Source organism: Apteryx rowi, unplaced genomic scaffold (assembly GCF_003343035.1).
Source record: "Apteryx rowi isolate R43461 unplaced genomic scaffold, aptRow1 scaffold_17, whole genome shotgun sequence".
Classification (NCBI taxonomy): Eukaryota; Metazoa; Chordata; class Aves; order Apterygiformes; family Apterygidae; genus Apteryx; species Apteryx rowi.
Window position 1 is genome coordinate 3,649,592 of NW_020447974.1, and position 17,475 is coordinate 3,667,066.

The 17,475-nt window shown below is 41.4% G+C and overlaps 2 protein-coding genes across 5 annotated transcripts in view; one reads left to right on the forward strand and one right to left on the reverse strand.

Annotated features, from left to right (window-relative positions):
• Positions 1–9,537, forward strand: part of TM6SF1 (transmembrane 6 superfamily member 1) — a 20,261-nt gene extending 10,724 nt beyond the window's left edge. The window contains exons 7-9 of the mRNA XM_026060481.1: positions 1,026–1,118; positions 2,139–2,258; positions 7,734–9,537. Of these exons, the coding sequence (XP_025916266.1) occupies positions 1,026–1,118; positions 2,139–2,258; positions 7,734–7,925 (405 nt within the window). The 3' untranslated portion in view covers positions 7,926–9,537. The remainder of the gene's footprint in view (positions 1–1,025; positions 1,119–2,138; positions 2,259–7,733) is intronic.
• Positions 9,313–17,475, reverse strand: part of HDGFL3 (HDGF like 3) — a 45,591-nt gene continuing 37,428 nt past the window's right edge. For all 4 annotated transcript variants that reach the window (XM_026060485.1, XM_026060484.1, XM_026060483.1 and 1 more), the window contains one exon: positions 9,313–10,677. In XM_026060485.1, coding sequence (XP_025916270.1) covers positions 10,672–10,677 — 6 coding nt within the window. In that variant the 3' untranslated portion in view covers positions 9,313–10,671. The remainder of the gene's footprint in view (positions 10,678–17,475) is intronic.

Below are 17,475 nucleotides of genomic sequence, written 5' to 3' on the forward strand. Positions count from 1 at the left end.
CCCCGGAGAGTGTGTTCATTTCTTTATGCATTTCCTCTACCAAAGCAGGGACTGCTTCACTGGCCTTACTCCTGCCTACAGAGATCAACTGAACATCTCTGTGTAAGCTGCAACAACCATGACTTTGTGAAATGGTTAATCAAGTGTAATCCATTAAAAGCAGACCCAGACCTCTTTCTTGGATGCCTATGTTGGAAAAGAAAAAGGAGGAATACCCATTGTTTGTAAATCTTTGTATTTTTCCTCAAAGCCACACAACAAATACACATGAAATTAAGTTGTGCAAAACATACTGTCCAGCCTTATTGCTAACTTAGGCATTAATAATGCCTTGCTAGAAACATCTACTGTGATAGCTATTGACACAGATTGCTAACTCATTTTAGAACAGCATTTTTTGTAGTAAGATTTCTAAGGGCTACTATGTAAAGTAACTACACTTATGGAGGAACTGGGTGCTGTTCATGCTTATTGGTAATTTTGTTCTCTGTATAGGAGTGTAAAATCCAATAATCTCTCGTTTGCCACCACCTTTAAACACTTTTTTCTGACACCCATCTTTGAAGTCTGCATTGCTCTCCACTGCTACTTTGCTGTAGCACAACTCTTGGACTACATCTGTAGCTTGCTATCCTGAAAATGGGTGCTTAACCTGAAGTTTCCACTGTCTGAGTAATTTTCCATCGGAAAGCTCGTTTGTTAGGATCAAAGCCAGGTTGTCAGAACAAATCAATAATGATTATACTTCTACTACAACATAGTCAACTGACTATTCTCTTCCAGTGAAAGTCTTTAAAGTAGGCTGTTAGCATTTCCTTGCAAGCCCTTTGAGCAGGAACTGAGAGGAGGCTGTGTTTCAGCCTTTACTGGGGATCAAATGGACCTTTCCAACAGATTTTGAGCAGGCCTCCTGGGTAGCAGTACTGCAGACAACTACTGAATCTTTAGGGCTAATAACAGGTATCAGGTTAGCTCGTTTTAGAACAAATTCTTTGTTCACAGGAAGTTTTAAAAATTCTTCTTAGATTGCTCTGGATTGCCCTGCTGAACTCTGCCGGCTATATATCCAACTTCACGAGCCTTATATAAAAGATCCCGCTGCCTATCCTAAGCTTCAGGTAAAGCATTGACTGTGGAGCATACAGTGTTATAAAGGGATTTCTTAACCGGCACAAAGATGAAGTCATGGGTTTTTACAGCTGACACAATCAATAAGGGAAGTTCATGGCAAGTTAAACTGTATTTCACATATGCTACTAAAAAACCATTACAGGGTACCAGCTCGTCACTGTGATAAACCCAACTTGGATTCAAATCAGTTACCTAGAGTTACATATCCTAAGTACTCAGGCTTCTTTTAATATAGTCCATGAAATAAATCCTCATGTTTTTTATAATCATTACCCTTCTTTAGAAGGGCAAAGCAGACTTTCAGTCTGGAATAATGAAGCAAAAAGGGGTGCAATAGGTCTAGATTCCTTAAGCTCACTTTATACTTCTGTCTGCAGTGACACACTCCTTTAACAATGACACTTTTTACAAAGCCTATTTACATGAACATTGCAGAGGAGGGAGTGAGTTGATTTAGGTTTCTTAGTATTTGCAAGGTTGCCATTCTTTTGCAACCTTTGCTGTTGTATGGGGGCAGTGCCTGCAGTAACACTAGGCAGACAAAGTGCAGAACCCAAAAAGCTCTGGTGGACCTGTTCCTGGTGGGACTATGGGTGGCTTGAGTGCATCTCACACTCCAGAGCTGGAAGTGCTATGGAGCTTGAGGAATGGACACACATATTATGTTGGACAGTGAGTTAGGTCAAGCCAGGTGTAGTGGCATGGCCTCAGAGATGGAAAGGGGTAGGAGGAGGCAGGACATATCCTGGGATGAAGGGGATTTGGGTGGGGCAAAAAGACAACAGACATCAGTATTAGTTGAGGCCATAGGGGAGCTGGATCCATTTAACAGCATCCAGCTGCAAAACTCTTTTCTCAAGAAAGTTGTAACTGCAAAAAGGCCTAGGAATCATTACTCCAAGGAGTGCAGTTTTGAATAGTCTCAGTTCCTCAGTCAGCAGTTGTCTAATTTTTAAATGCATCTCCCTTGTATTGCAAAGCAACTAATGTTTCTGTTTAAAATGCAGATGCTGGCATACATGTTCTACTCTGTGCCATATTATGTGATTGCACTATATGGCCTACTGGTGCCTGGTTGTTCCTGGATGCCTGATTTAACCCTTATACATGCTGGAGGACTAGCTCAGGTATTTCTTGTAAAATGTTCACTCTTGAATTGCTGGTGAATACATAGAGAACCACAGAATGAATAAGGTGCCCAGTGCTTTACCATTATCATGCTGGTTTTCTGCCATTGTAACTCAGATCACTTTTATATCTGTAAGGAACTAATTTAAGGGAATGGAGCATCAAGCTTATTATATGTCTCTAATGGCTGCACTTTGGTAGACTTTTCTTTCCCCTTCTGCAGAATATTTTTATTGGGCTCATTTAAACCTTATTAAGCACCATGCATTCTTTAGCTGAAGCCATAAAGGAAGCCCGTTTCAAGGCTGTAACAGGGGACCATGTTAAAAAAAAAACAAAACCATAATATATGTTGACAAACTACGTAGTTTGAAAAAACTAAATGAAAAAAAGAGTACCTAATAGTCACCTAAAATAGACAACATCGGTTGATGATCTTGGTATAGCAGTGGGAACCTCCTGGGCCACACATCACAATAACACTAAGACATGCTTACGTTCCCAAAGGCCTACCAAAGGTCATGCTTTTGTAACTCATTCTGTTTTGCTTCTCTTAAATAAGTGATCATAGTTCATTATGAGTTGTTGCTGACGATTATGAGAACACTAAAAGACAAAAAAGTCAACAAGAACTAGTGGATTGCCTCTCACATCATACAGATAAACATTTGACATTTCAGACGGTGACAAATAATTGATTTGTACTGTACGTAGCAAATGAAATGTGTTCTGAACATCCAGACAATGCAGAAAAATATGTATATAATCCTGTAACAATAATGAGAACATAGGGACACAGCAGTAAGTGTAATTTGAGAACCGCTATTAGACAAACACAGACCAGCACTTTGTTCCCCATGCCAGAGATAACAATCACAGATAGCAACTACAGTCCAGTTTAACTGTCCAGTAAGGATGGGGGAGTGACAGTTTATTTTCTATTTGTGAGCAACTACCACAGAGAATGAGATGACTTTTTTTTTTTTTTTTAAATAGCTTATATAGTATCTTGAATCACCAAACTGTATCAGAACGGAATCTGGCAAACATATTAATGGAGAGTTTTAGCTGCTCAAAAGGTATCATAAACTTTATGAGACTGTTTGGCCCAAATCTAATCTAAAAAAAGCACAAGCTAGCTAAAATAGGCAACCCAGCATCAGAAACCTCTCTCTACTGAGAGATTACTTAGGTTTCGTGAATTCCCCAGGCAGACAGGAGGGGGGGGAAAAAAAAAAAAGCTCCTTCAAAGATTATTTAGCACAAGGGAAAGTAAGCCAAGTCAAAACATGCTAGCAAAACCTTGCAAATTTACGAAAATGCTCAGACTCCCAGATTGGGACTTTATTATTATTATTTTAATGTTTCCCATAGTAAACATTCACTATTTTTTTTAAATGGCATTTTGTATCTTGTATCTGTATGATTAAGATATGCAACATTTTGTTGCTGAAGCCTAAAAAAATAATAATAATAATAATAATCTTCTGTTGTCCCTTGTAGTTTGGTTTCAGGATAATGCTGATTTGTAAATTAGACAAGGAGGGGAAAAGCTATTGGTAATCCAAAGCTAATGCTCATGTATTTCCCTTCTTACTGTTTGAAGCTTGTCTTAGGCACAAGTGAAAACTCTGTGGGTTGACAAGAATTAACYGACTGAAAGAATGGCATGTTGTTGCACTCCCCCAATATTTTCCCCAGTTCAAAAAACCCACGTCTTTAAAGTTTTTTTTTTTAATTTTGAGTTAAACACCACAAAGGCATTTCCCAATACTTGAATGCACTGCAGAATAAACTTCAGAAATTTCACAACTGAAGATAACTTAATTGACTTGTTCAACTGTGAGCAACTTAGGAAGAAAACAGGAGTGTGACATATAATGAATTAAGGGCTCACTTTTAGACTTTTTTGGCCATTCAGAGTCACAAAACACTATTTCCAGATTTGTCTATACTTTTCTCAAGTTAAAACACTTGCAATTTTAATTAAAACATATGTAGTTACTGAAACATGTTTTGTTTTCTATTATGAACAAAGGCCTGAAAAAGGTAGAAAAGTAAAGATGGAAACAGGAGGCATTGCCCCATGGGAACTAACACTATTAGGATTTTTAAAATTATTTTTCTGTCATTATGAAATATGCACTTTTTGCAAATATGAGTTTCAAAATGCAATGTGATGCATCTAAACAAAGAAAAGAATGTCTGAAAGTGCCTAGCCTTTCATGGCACAAAAAGAAATATCCCTTTAATACTTGGTGTTTTTTCCAAATTACCTACATCTCAGCTTGAATTATTCCATYGCTGACATTCAGACTCCAAAACAGGTTGGGACCCTCTGTTTGGACTTTCTGAAGCTCCAGGAACAGCTCTTTAAACGTCACAGGACTGAAGTACCAGGAGCTTTGATTATAGAAAAGGGTTTGAATAGCCTCTATGAACTTGATAAATTAGTGTTCACCTGTGCAAGKGAATCATGTGAGAAGGGATGAAAAGTTCCAGCTTCTTGAGCCATACCCCTACACATCACCCCTTCCGTTTCACCAACTCTCCACAGCCCACTTCCTGTCCCCACTCTCTAACTGAGGTGTAGATTGTTTTTCTCTCCTTCTTCTCCAGCCAATTGTTTTACTTAATCCTGCAGTTTCTGGTGGCTAGTTTGTGCAGTGCCTCTTGTCTACAAGGGAACTACACCCAAGGAACAGAGATGTCTCCAGGTTGCCTCCTCCCTGCTCTCTCTCATGGCCTTCCTTAGGCTCGTAAGACCTGGGCCAGCCCCCTCTGAAATCTCTTGTAGTCTTCGTCTGATTTTAGTAGGTTTTAGAGAGAGAGCGCACAGAGTGAAGGAAGACTCCGAACCTTTTTTCAGGTCCTTCTCTTTCCCTAACCAGAGTGCTTTCTTGATTGCAGGCCAACAAATACTTCAAGTACTGCCTATGAGCAATCTACAAGCAGAATATGGTAAAATCTAAGCCCAAACTATTTCATACGGACAACAAGCTAAATTAGTACCAGGCTTATGCAAATTGCAGTTAAGTTGAATGGTGCCATGTCCAGCACCAGGCCTCTTGCAGTTGTGAAATGGCCTGATCAGCAGACTGGCCAAGGCTTTGAGATTAAAAAAAGGCTGTATGTTAGAGAGGTAAGGCTGTATTAGAAGTTCACCTGATTTGGTTAATTTTTCAGCCAAGGTTTGGGTTTTTGATCCTCAAAATTCCCCACTGAAAGAGGTTTCAATAACAGAAAGTACCAAGGAATAGCTTAAACTGCTCTCACTTACCTAATGCCAGCCCATTGCAAATCAGGCACAGCGATCTGGAATGACTAACAGCCCTTACTGCTTAAAGCTATGGATTTGGTGGGAGTCTGTCTTTACTTGAAAGAAGAACTGGATTGGGCTACTAGGGAATGATCTAATACAACCCTCTACCCCAAAAAAGAAAGAGATTGCAGCAGCCAAGTTCATGGAAAGGAAATGAGGAAACACATGAGATTAGAGACATAACACAGTTTCCATGGAGGTAAATCAAATAAAAAACAAAAAACAAAACAAATCAGTGTGGTGGCTTGAACACGCCTGAACATCTTCCCTGATAACGGAAGAAAAACAGCAAGGTGTTATACTGACAAGTCTCATAAACAGTAACTTCTCCATATGGTGCCTCATTAGCCAGGGAAATGCTATTTGGACTGCAAATAGCACAAAAGGTAACAGTCAAATGTTTCTGGTTTTTATAATGCTGGAAACTCACTAATGCTCCTTGGCTCCTGCTGTAAGGAAGAAACCACACAATATGGCCTAGATCTTAAAGCTGTCTAGGAGGCTTTGGGAATTCTGGGTCCAAGATGAAGAAGGTTCTCCCAGAAGCACGATCACTTACAGCACTTTCTGACAGGGCTTGTGACCTTGCTCCAAAGTGCTGCTGGCCATGCTCAGAGCCAGTAGGGCCTTGAAACCCAGCTATGTACTTCTCTACAGAAAGTATCTTGTTCACCCCAGAAGAGGCCCCTAAGGTACTAGAGGGAGGCTGTTAGTACCTACATAAACATTAGATGGCCCCAAACCTCCTACTCTAAGCCAGATGGTGGCTGTCTAACTCCTTGGGAAAGCATTACCTCAAATACTGTAGGTTGCCTGCTCCAAGATGGTTCCCAAGGTGAGGAAAGGTAGCGGGTATCTGAACAAGACCACACAGGCACCTAAGGCTCTGAACCAGGTGAGAGCAAACAGGCTGCAAGGGATAAGCTGACTTATTAGGCTGATACAAAAATGCTGCTGATAATGTGCCCCTGAGCATCTGTTTACTGAGTAATAGCTATTTACAGAAACATGCTAAGTGGCACTCTGCTGAAGTGTGTTTGTATTTGATTTCTTTGATTACTCTGTTTCCTAACGCAGGTTTGCTAGATCAGATCTCATCTCAGTGCAGGTGGTTAGAACCTCCTAAAACCCARTTTCCTTTTCTGTTTTAATGTATAGTCTCAGCCTAACCGCTTGCTCAAGGGGTGTGTATTAAGACACCTGCACTGTATTTCACTTACCACTTTGCTAACCATGAACTGAATCGTGTTCTTTGTGAATCCTAAATAACTCCTGCTGAAGCCAGAACAACGAACAAGATTTGGCCATAGTGTACTTCACTGCATTACTAAAATCCTGGTGTCCCTTTCTCCTGCTCTGCTTCAGATCAAATTGATGTTTATCTTCTCAGAGTTCCCCATCCACTGCAAACTAACTAACTAAAACTGGACACACGATAGTTAATGTGAACGAGCTGTTGCTTGAAATAGCAGGTAACAGATGGAGACAAAAGACAGCAACTATTCTGATGCTTCTATCTTTAAATGTTTGTTTATGCTAAAAATATGCTTCAGCTCAGCAAGCTTCTCTTTGCATATAACCTTCACTGTAAACTTAACCTATACTTCAGAACTGCCCGCTCCCAGCCCAAAGGCCAAATTTTGCAGAAGTTTTCTGAAACCATCAGGAGTTCTGGGATTATTATCTGCAAGACTGAATTTAAGATTTATTTTTTTTTAATGTAGCTTCCAAGTCTTTATTTTCTAACTTTATTTCGAGTGAGTGCCTGTCTGCTTCCTGTTGATGCCAAACACAACATTCCAGATAGGCGGGTGCAAGTCCTACCCCCACTGCGGTGCTGAGACCAAGGAGTGCAGGTCTCTGCACTGATGCACACTTCCCTGGGCAAGAATCAGGGACCCTGTTGCATGAATTATCAGCCATTAGCCAAGGATGAAATCCTACACATGGTGTTATATCAAGCTATGAATGACGGTAGTTCAGACTGTATTTTTATACTGCTGTGCAAAAGTATGATAGATAATTCAGGAATAAAAGGGTTGGCATGGAAAATGTCACTGGAGATGCATACTTGCATGCAGATTATGCTGTCTTTCCAAAATATACATCAATTTTACCTTTTTTTAATATATACGTTATATACACACCACAGGCTCAGTTTTCCCATATTGGTGCTTCTCTTCATGCTCGAACTCCTTACATCTACAGAGTCCCTGAAGAGGCAAAACAGTTTTTTCTGATATTGAACATAATGTATGGGATTCTTCCCCAGCTGTTGGCTTACAGGTGTGTCAACAAGCCAGAGTTTTTTATGAAAACAAAACAAGAAGAAAAAACGGAATAGCGCCACTGCTTTCAGTTCCTCTTTTTGGCTATGTACATAATCGGCTTTGGATGTAACTGAACTAGTCAAATGGAACCCAAATGAAGTGTGTAAGATGTGTAAAATTGCACAATTGTGTRAAGTTGCACAGTCTATTTTGTTTATCCTACTCAAAAAAGGGAAAATAAAGACAACTGCCTTCAGTATCACTTCTCAACATTTTGATTTTACATCACAGTAGATAATAGTTCATATAGCTATTAAGTAAGCTGTTTTGACATTTTTAGAAATATTGCATGGAGTTTAATAATAATGATGTCAGTGTTTTGCTTCCATACACTGAAGTATATCAGTGTTAGCAATTCACATACAAAGCTACTGTAGAATTTTAAGATCAATGTTTTTGAAGTGTCGAAAATTAACATACGTAACTCTGTCACATGCACATGTTTTATTTGTCAAAAAGTATGTCTTGTGGGTCAGCCTTGTTAAAAATCCCAAGAAATCTTTTAAGAAGCAATCAACTCTCATGGTAAGATTCCATATATGATAAGCAAATCATATAGTTTTGTTAATACTTTTAAGGATTCAATTCTGCAAGGACTACTCATCTGCTTAAAGTTAAGCATGTGCTTATTAGCATTTCTGAACTGGGCATGTGCTCAGTACCTTGAACAACATCAGGCCTTACACAATCGCATGCATTTTCAGAGAGGTTTTTTTTGCTGTGTTTCTCTATGCAGCTATTTTTGCTAATGATGTTAGGTCATAAGCAAGTAGCAGCATATAGAGAGACCTTCGTTCATGTGGTTTATGTTTCCGTTTGCAATTAGAACTATTTCTATGACTTTTGTGTGTGTTTATACTAAAAACAGTACATTTAGTGCCTTTCTCACAGATGAAATTAGCTGATTTTAGCCGGAAACACTTTATTTTGGGGTGTTTACTTTTGGATGTTTTGATTTAGAGAATTTTAATTTTCTTTTTAAACCTAATCAGTAACAAGAAAGCACCAGCTCATGCACATGCATGTTGCACCCTACACCGGGGACTTTCAAAGCAGGAAGAACTTCATGCTCGGACACTCTCCAGCTGAGCACTGAGGTGTAGTTCACAGCAGTGCTCAGAAGAGAGAATCCATGGTTTTATACCTCCAGCCAAAGGGGCAGGTCCAAAATAACAACATCTCTCAGTCAGTGTTTCTTGGCAAAAAGGAGCTGATGCAATCATCTCCTCCAGCACCCAGCCTCCCTGGTGTGGACTCCCTCTGTATATGCTAGAATTCGGGACAGCTCCATCCCCAAATGTCTTCCCAAGAAAACAAACCCAGAGCTGTTGGGCATGCTGTCTCACAAACAGATATTTGAGCCTCTGATGTTACTTCTAATGTTTTTAAAGAAACTTTGAATACATTCAAGGTGAATTTAATAACCTCCTGTTATCCAGAAAAGGCAAAGTACAGAAAAAAATAAAGATCTCACCTGCACTTGTATCTATTATGGTCAACTCATGTTAACAGAATGTTTTGCTTTAATACTTGACTTACATTAATACCTCACATTATTACACGTATGAAGCCAAATATGACGCTAACTTAGTTGCTTACAACCTCAAACCTTACTCCCAATACACATTCCAATAAATTTATTCTGTAAAAACAATACATTTTTTTGTTTTCTTTTTGTTTTCTTTTTTGTTTTTTTGTTGTGTTTTTTAAAGTTTTTTACAGTAAACTCGTCAACTACAAACCTTGAATACGCAAAAGATGTTCCAAGGACAAGCATAACAAGGATTGATAAAACCAGACTAAATATGTTTTCACAATAAAAGCTGGCATAAAAATAAATAAAAATCTCTATTATCACAATAGCAACAATAATGTACACAGAATAATGGATTTGGAATGCTTACTTACTAGTCTAGTTCTATTTCCAAAAGGAAAAAAAAGCCAGAATGACAGCATCCTTTTTTAAGCCTTTCATTATTTAAAATTGATGTTTTCTTTTGGTTTCCCATAGGGTTCTATATCACAGTAAGCTTAAAAATGGAAAGCATCCAAATGAATGATCTCAAATTGTGTTGGCATTGGAAAAAATCCTTGTATTAATCTAAAGAAACACAAAAAGACTTTCACTAACTCCACATATAGGAACTAAGTCAGATAGTGTACATTACATCATGATTTTGAGAAGTATTAAGAGTATAACTAGCTAGGTACTTCTAATAAGGAAAGGTATTTTATTACATTATTGAACTTTGCAATGATCTCAACTGAAGAGGTTTTTTTCTTTCATGTTGTAAACTGATTAAAAAATAAGAATGGATATAGGGAAATTTAAAATTATGTTTGTAGGTGGAAAATATTCTTGTAGCATTGCATGTAGGGGACTTGTTTCTATGATTTACTTATTTTTTAAAAATGCTGATTTAGAATGATTTAATTTGGAGTTATACCTTTTCTATTTAGAAAAGGAATCTAAAACATGTTCAAGTATGCAATATCTTCATAAACCTCAGCCACTGGTAAAGGGCAACTTCATGCAACCAAATAATATGAAAATCAAAAAGTAACCCTTAGAAAAAAGGGTAAAATGTCATTTCTGCAAACACAACAGATAGGAATGTGAATAATGTGCATACAAACTGGGATGCTGATGATGATACTAATGAACAGATGTGGTGACTCATATCAAATCCAAGAATATTAGACAACCAAACATGTAACCTTCTTGTGTTTTCCCTTAATATTCAGCAGTCATTATGTTGGTTAAGTCTGAAAAAGAGAAAAAAAAGAGAACCATATTTAACGTAAGAAAAAGCATGCTGCAGCAAACTTCCTACACTTCAAAGTCCCAGGTACAGTAACTACGTGGTCTGTTTGAGCAGAAATTTTTTTTCTAGAGAAAACTGCTTATGTTACATCGACTAAACATATCACTACAAAATATTGAAGAACAGAGTTTAAAAGTAAACATTTAGGGCTTTATTCAAATAAGCAGCTTCAGTCGTGCATGTGGATTGGTTTTTGTTTTCCCCAGTCATTTAATTAAGCATCTTGTAGTATACTTCAAACACAACCAAATTCTGAATTTTTGCATTACAATGCATCATTGATAAGTTTAATGCAAGAGGTTAGAAGGTCACTGTTGTATTCCCTAACACCTTGTGAGGAGCAGACTGTTCTGTTCAAACAAGTGAACACTTAATAAGCATGAAGACAGATACACAGTTTTCACAGCTAACATATCTGTATGTTACTTCTGGTGAGGACACCGTTTGGCTTGGCGTTCTCTGTAAGGTGATGACAGGAAGGGAAGAAACTCCCACTTTGTGACTGATTCAAGGTCAGCTCTTGCTTCCATTGGCATTAATGGGAAGAGGATCAGACTGTCCTCATGATCATGGCAAGTGTCTCCAAGTCTCCTTTTCTTCATATTAGAGATAGCAAAACTCACTCACAGTCATAGGGATACATTATTGTGCAACAACATGAAGACCTGGATTGCTCCATGACTACCTAGCACTGGGCAAGACTTCCCTTCGCCTCTGCAACGAACTCGGAGTGCGAACGCTTACCACCCACACCCTGACAGACGGAAAGAAACACAACACACGGCCAGTATGAAGGAGTTAATGTATTTGGTGCGATCAACCAGGGAAAAAAAACAACATCAAGGAATAAGAGAGGGGGGTACAGGGTAAATCCACTGGGGATGATGGGATTTTCATTTTAAGCAGAATCTGGAAGAGAGTATGAAAAAGAAGACATTTTAACATCCCTGCACTAGCGGTTTCCTGCCTAAGCTCTCTCCCTCGCTGGGTCACCGTATCCGACTGTGCAAGATGCCCCGGCTAGAGGGGACAACGCCTCTCTGTCCCAGGGGGCAACCACGCACTGGTGCCCACTCAGGGCTCCGGGCCCTCTATCGAGCTGCTGCGAGCGGCTTGCTCGGAGCAGCTCTCCTGCTGTGCGAGCAGGCCGTAATGGACACTGCTGCTTTCCGTGTGGGAAGTCCTGGCACATCCTGCCTGACGACACTGGAGAAGGGGTTATTGCAAAACGCCCATGCATGCAGTAACGGCCTGCAGGAGCGTGCCCTGGGCCCTCGCACCCCGAGCCTCGGGGCGCCAGCTGCAACGGGGCCTTGCTCGCCCGGGGCACCCACTGCCACTGCTCTCGCTCCTGTCCAAGAGTCGGTGAGATTATACTTACAGATGCTTTGGAGATGTGGCTTGGAGGGGTTCGCTGCCATTTCTCTTCCCTTCAGAGGGAGGTGTAGGCATCCGTTAAAACAATTACAAAATGATTAGTCAATCAAATCATGCCTTCTACTAAAGTTCTTAACGACAGCTGCCACCCAGCATTAAGGCAGGATGGTGCTGAAACAGTCACTCCCTACAGTGTCACTCTCAGATCTAGTAGAGAAAGGTGTCCTTTCGGAGTACTAAAGCTTTGCTCTGATTAACACCACCACACCGCTGGGATAAGGTYGGGGACTGGGCAGGCACCGTCCTCATGTGGGTGCTGGGAATATCCGTAATTCCACTCCCCGCTGTCTCACAGCTACGTCTGTTGGGCCGCAGCACAGCCCCGGAGGGAGAGCAAAGGGCAAAGTACGCAAGTCATCTYGAACGCTCGCACAGGTCTCCAGCACCGTCTTCCATCCTGACCCAGGCTCTGTCTCCGCGGCGTGCTCCCAAGCGCGCAGCAGGCAGCGGGTCTCTTCTCCCCAGGTCCGCATGGCCCCGGGGGCCGGCTGGCCGCGCCGGGCAGCACCCTGCGCCACCGAGGCGCCTCGCCTGCCTGCGCTGCCGGGCTCCCGCGGCGGCCGCTGAGCTGGGACGCAGCACGGCTGAGCAGCTTCCAGGGTCTCCGCGATTTCACCTCTCCTCAGATTAACTCGCAGCACTTTTGTTTGAACAAGTCAGTCAGCTTCACTGTAAGATASGCTGCAACGCATGCTGTGCTGACCAACTCGGCCGCACGCAGAAGAACCAGCACAGAGTCTGGCTGACGGGAGGGAAAAACGTCAGTCATCAGGACAACTGAACACAAAGCTACAATAGAAGGGCGGAGAATACAGGAGCATAAATAAAACTAAACCCCCAAACTGCCTTGTTTTTTTCTGGCACTGAAAATTCTGTCCTCAAAAGTGTCCAGCAAGTGACTTTGCCATCCTGTGCTTTTACTCCTGTTGCATGGGCAGAAGGATAATTATTTACTTGCTCTGTACTCTTGCTATTCAGTGCTGGTTTGAGGTTACGCTGGTTACAGGTTTCAATACAGACAGAGATGCAAAGGGTGTATTTCATTTATACGAGCTGCTTTCATCTCTACTTGTATTCAGCCATTTTCTTAAGTTATGTCCCATTGCCTTATTTAGGAGCGCTGTTCTCCTGAGCTATTTGAAGACAGCAYGCAACACACCTCTTTAGACTTGTGCACATGCTGTGGTTGAGAGTATGCTCATATTTGATTTTTAACATAGAAATTTACACTGTGCAATAGTTAAACACATGTTTACAAATGTTACCTTGTTTGGAAGGATGTATTTTAACTTACTTCAAATTCCTGAAAAAGATTTCAGACAGAAATATATATTCCATTTTACTTTTCTGGCAAAATGCCCACACAATGCTTTTATATTGAATAGAGCCCTAAATGCCATGCTTTTAATGCTGATAAAATCCCAAACCTGTTACGCAGTTTAACCAGTGTTATTCTTGAGAAGCAAAGAAGGAAGCGTGAGAGTGCCAAACGCCTCAGAGCCACAGCAGGGGAACACAGGGAACCTGTATTTCTCTGGCATGGTTTGGCCATGACATGGTAGTGCAGTGTTTTAGATGGGAGCAATGTCTTTCTCTCACAGCAGTCCTGGAATTGTTGCTACCCCACCAGAACATCACAACAAAAAATTTGTCTTGGACACAGGCTGTTTTAAATATGTTCTCCCAATTGCAATAGTATCAGATGGCAGTAATTTTGGACCAGATTTTGATCCCCTTATTCATGCTGGCAAGCAGTTGCCTCCACAAATAGATCCACTGATTCCCATGTTAGTAACTGATTGTCAGTGTGAGTAAAAAGATCACAGTCCTTTACCCCACTTTAATATTCTAGCTGTACCAGGAGCAAAACCCTGTACTTCATTTCCCAGAAAACTATTATTTTTCAAAGACTCAGTAAAATCATTCACCTCCTGAAAGACAACCACGTGCATCGTTACACAAAGGAAGGCAGGCTTACACAAACAGAGCGCCTAGCTTACCAAGACTACGTCTGGCCTGCAAATAAAATAATGAATATTGAATGAAAACCTGGCCACATAGCCGCACTGACCTTAACATTCAAATACTGCCTAACAGGCTGCAGATACAGTCAGTTTTAAAATGTCATTATATAGGTATCCAGAGCAGTAAAAGTAAAAACAATTTAGGTGTTCAGTTATAAGGTTTCAGAGTTATGGCAGCCAAGAACTAAACACACAAGTCACAGGAGGTTTAAATGTGGAATGTAAATCTGCTGCCATGGATTCACTGATTTATGAGCTAATTTTGTACCATAAAAAGTAAACAACACAGAGACATAAATACCTTTCTACAGGAATATTCTGTTTATGGGTACTTGAGGAAGCCATAACAATTTAGTATCTAAGAGCAGAGGACTCTTGTCATTGGGGGGTTGTGACTCTGGATTTGAGCAAGCTCAGGGATAGGCTGCCTTAGCTAATATATGATTACTTAGTTAATATAAGATAATAAAACCCTGAGGTTCAGGCTTTGCATCTTTCTGGGGAGAGAATCAGCCAAACAACAGCAGTGAGGGAAGGAGTCTGAGAAACAGGTAGCGCCAGGATGGAATTATAAATGGTGGCTGAGCCAGAGAAGGCTAATGTCTCGCCTGCTGAGACTCTCTGTAGTCCTCAGAAATGGGAGAGACACTAAGGGATAGAGATGCGAAAAGAAAGCAGCTTTGTCAACCCCAGGAATAAAAAAAAATCATGAGTCAAGCCCTTGAACAGCATGAAATTGGCTGAAAACAATCATCACAGCTTTGGAAGTACTTTTATTTGCTCTGGGTTTTGAGTCTTCTTCTGGCTCCTACCACCTGGAGGTTAGAAATTTCATTAAAGATATAGGTGAAGACGCTCCTGTAATCATTTGACTCCAGCAGTTAACCCTTCAAGAAAGTCCCCATAATGCTGAGGGTGAAAGTATGATTAAGTGGCAAAGTTCCCTCCCATTTGAAGATGGGAGACATGTCTTCAGCCTGTAGTCCAGGCATTATAATACATAATTATTAACTCATTATAATTAAGAGAAAAGCTGCTTGTGTCCTTTGGGTAACTGCTGCCTGGGAAGTGCAGAGCACAGGAGCTCTGGCTCTCCAGGGGTCTCAGTCCTTGGGCAGCGCTGCAGCCAAGGTCAGCCGAGCGTGCTGGCCGCCTACCCATCCCTCTGGTTTCCATGGCCTTTCATGGCTTACACTATTAGACATCTTTTAAACGGCCAGAACCGTGGCAAACCAGTAGAATGAAACATCTCTACCCTTGAGATCAAGGCTCTGAACTGTTGTTTTTATTGACTCTTAACCTTCATGGCACTTTTCTACAAGTTATTTTGAAACTATCGCTTTTCTGGTGTCAGTCTCATGCAGTTCCCGCTGACATTTTGGGGACAGAGGGAGTGGGTACGCACCCAAGCGCTCACTTTTGTATGCTCTTGGCGCCATCTTATGGCCAGATAAACCTCCTGAGCTCGGCTGTCCTCTCGCAAGGACAAAGCAATCTAACTCTTTGGCAGCGTATGCAGCTCCCATGCAGCACAGGGGTGGAGGAAGCCCATTTTCTTCAAATTGGGCATTACCACTCCAACGCTCTTCTCACAAGTTAAAAGACTTTAAAGAGACTATAATTTCATCTGTATTTTTTAACAGAGCTGGACGTGGTTCTGAGTTCTCATGTGTGAATGTGAAGACTATATCCGAACTCTCCAGGCATGCACCAGCCTTTTCCTGTGTTCCTTTCAACAGGTCAGAAATCCAAGCACATGGGCTGGCGGGGGCTCAGTGTGCTCTGGAGACCCTCAGGCTGACAGAACATGGCCCCAGAATAGCCTGTGATTACCCCAGAAAGCAAATCTAGACACAGCCTATGTGACTGGCTGTTTAACACAAAGCAAACAAGCAAAAAAAATCAGATTACTGCTTTCCTAAGTGCGTTGTGTCTGATAAAGGCAGACCTTCTAAAAAGATATTTAATCTGGCTTTGAGAACACCAAGAGATGGAGGGTCCCCTCCTGCTCCTAAAAGAGAACTTTACTACTGACAAATTCTAAAAAGAAATGCTGAAGAGGATTTAAATGTGAAGTGCTGATTTTTCAGGAGAAATGGGCAAGTTAAAATATTTGTATCAGGATACAAATTTCTCCAAACTTTCCGTGCTTTGATCTTAAGTTGCTCTTAAAACCATCTCTCCCTGTCCCTGATACTAAAGCTTTGCCTTTTCTATAATATTAAAAGCATCCAAGATCTAGTTAAAGACTTGCCATTCATGTTTGAAGTCTGCTGGGGCTGAAGGAGTCAGAGCAGAGCAGAGCCAGCTCCTCAGATGGGTATGGCAATGTCTACAGTGAATATTTCTGTGGAGTTGGTACTGACAGGAAGGACACAGCAAYTGGTGACCATATTCCAGCACTGAGGCTGAAATATCGGCAATCCTGAAAATGCTGCAGAGCAGCATGAAGTTCCAGCATGCTGGACTCTACTTCCCAATAGTTACAAGCATGTCATACACAGCAGGAAGAGCTATATGAATGTCACCACCATACAGCCAACACAGTATGGGACTTTTCAGCCACTTAATCTGTGACTGTTCAAACTCGGTAAACACTAYCTTACATGGAGAACGCGCCTGAGCTTCATAGACACATCCCCTCTAACTGCTACAAACAAAGGAATCAAAGCAGGCCCTCCTGAACCTCAGGTGGACCTTACAGTCAGGTTTCTCACACTGATACCTATTTGAGAGCATGAAAGTGTCACAGGGCTCACTAGCCAGAACGTGATCCACACATACACTATGCACTTGCAACAGTCATTAGCCCCAGACCCCCAAATTAYGCTGGTGAGGTGCTGGGAAGGAATAGCTGGGTGCAGTCATTGCATCAGCCTCTGGCTCAGGCCTGGTGCTTGTTCAGAGTGAATGGAAGAGGGCAAGGGTATGTTATCTTCCTGACCCCAGGAGCCACACACGGAAGTCTTTACAAGGCAAAGACACATAAAACGCATACTCTCTATCTCAGAGAGAGACATGGGGAAAGAGAGCTTTGGGAGGAGTCTTTAAGTGGGAGACAACAGCAGCTCCCCAAAGGCTGTATTTTGTGAGAAAGGGTTGAGGCTGAGCATGCAACTGGGTGCTAAAGCCCCTCTGCAATGTCAGATGAGAGCCTGTGCTGGCTGGTTTCCTCCCACACCTGGGGATTCATGTCACTCAGCAGCTCCTGCGAAGCCCAGCCTGGCTGCCCATCACRTGGCAGGGCCGTGGCATGGGAACCCTGCCAGAACTGGTTC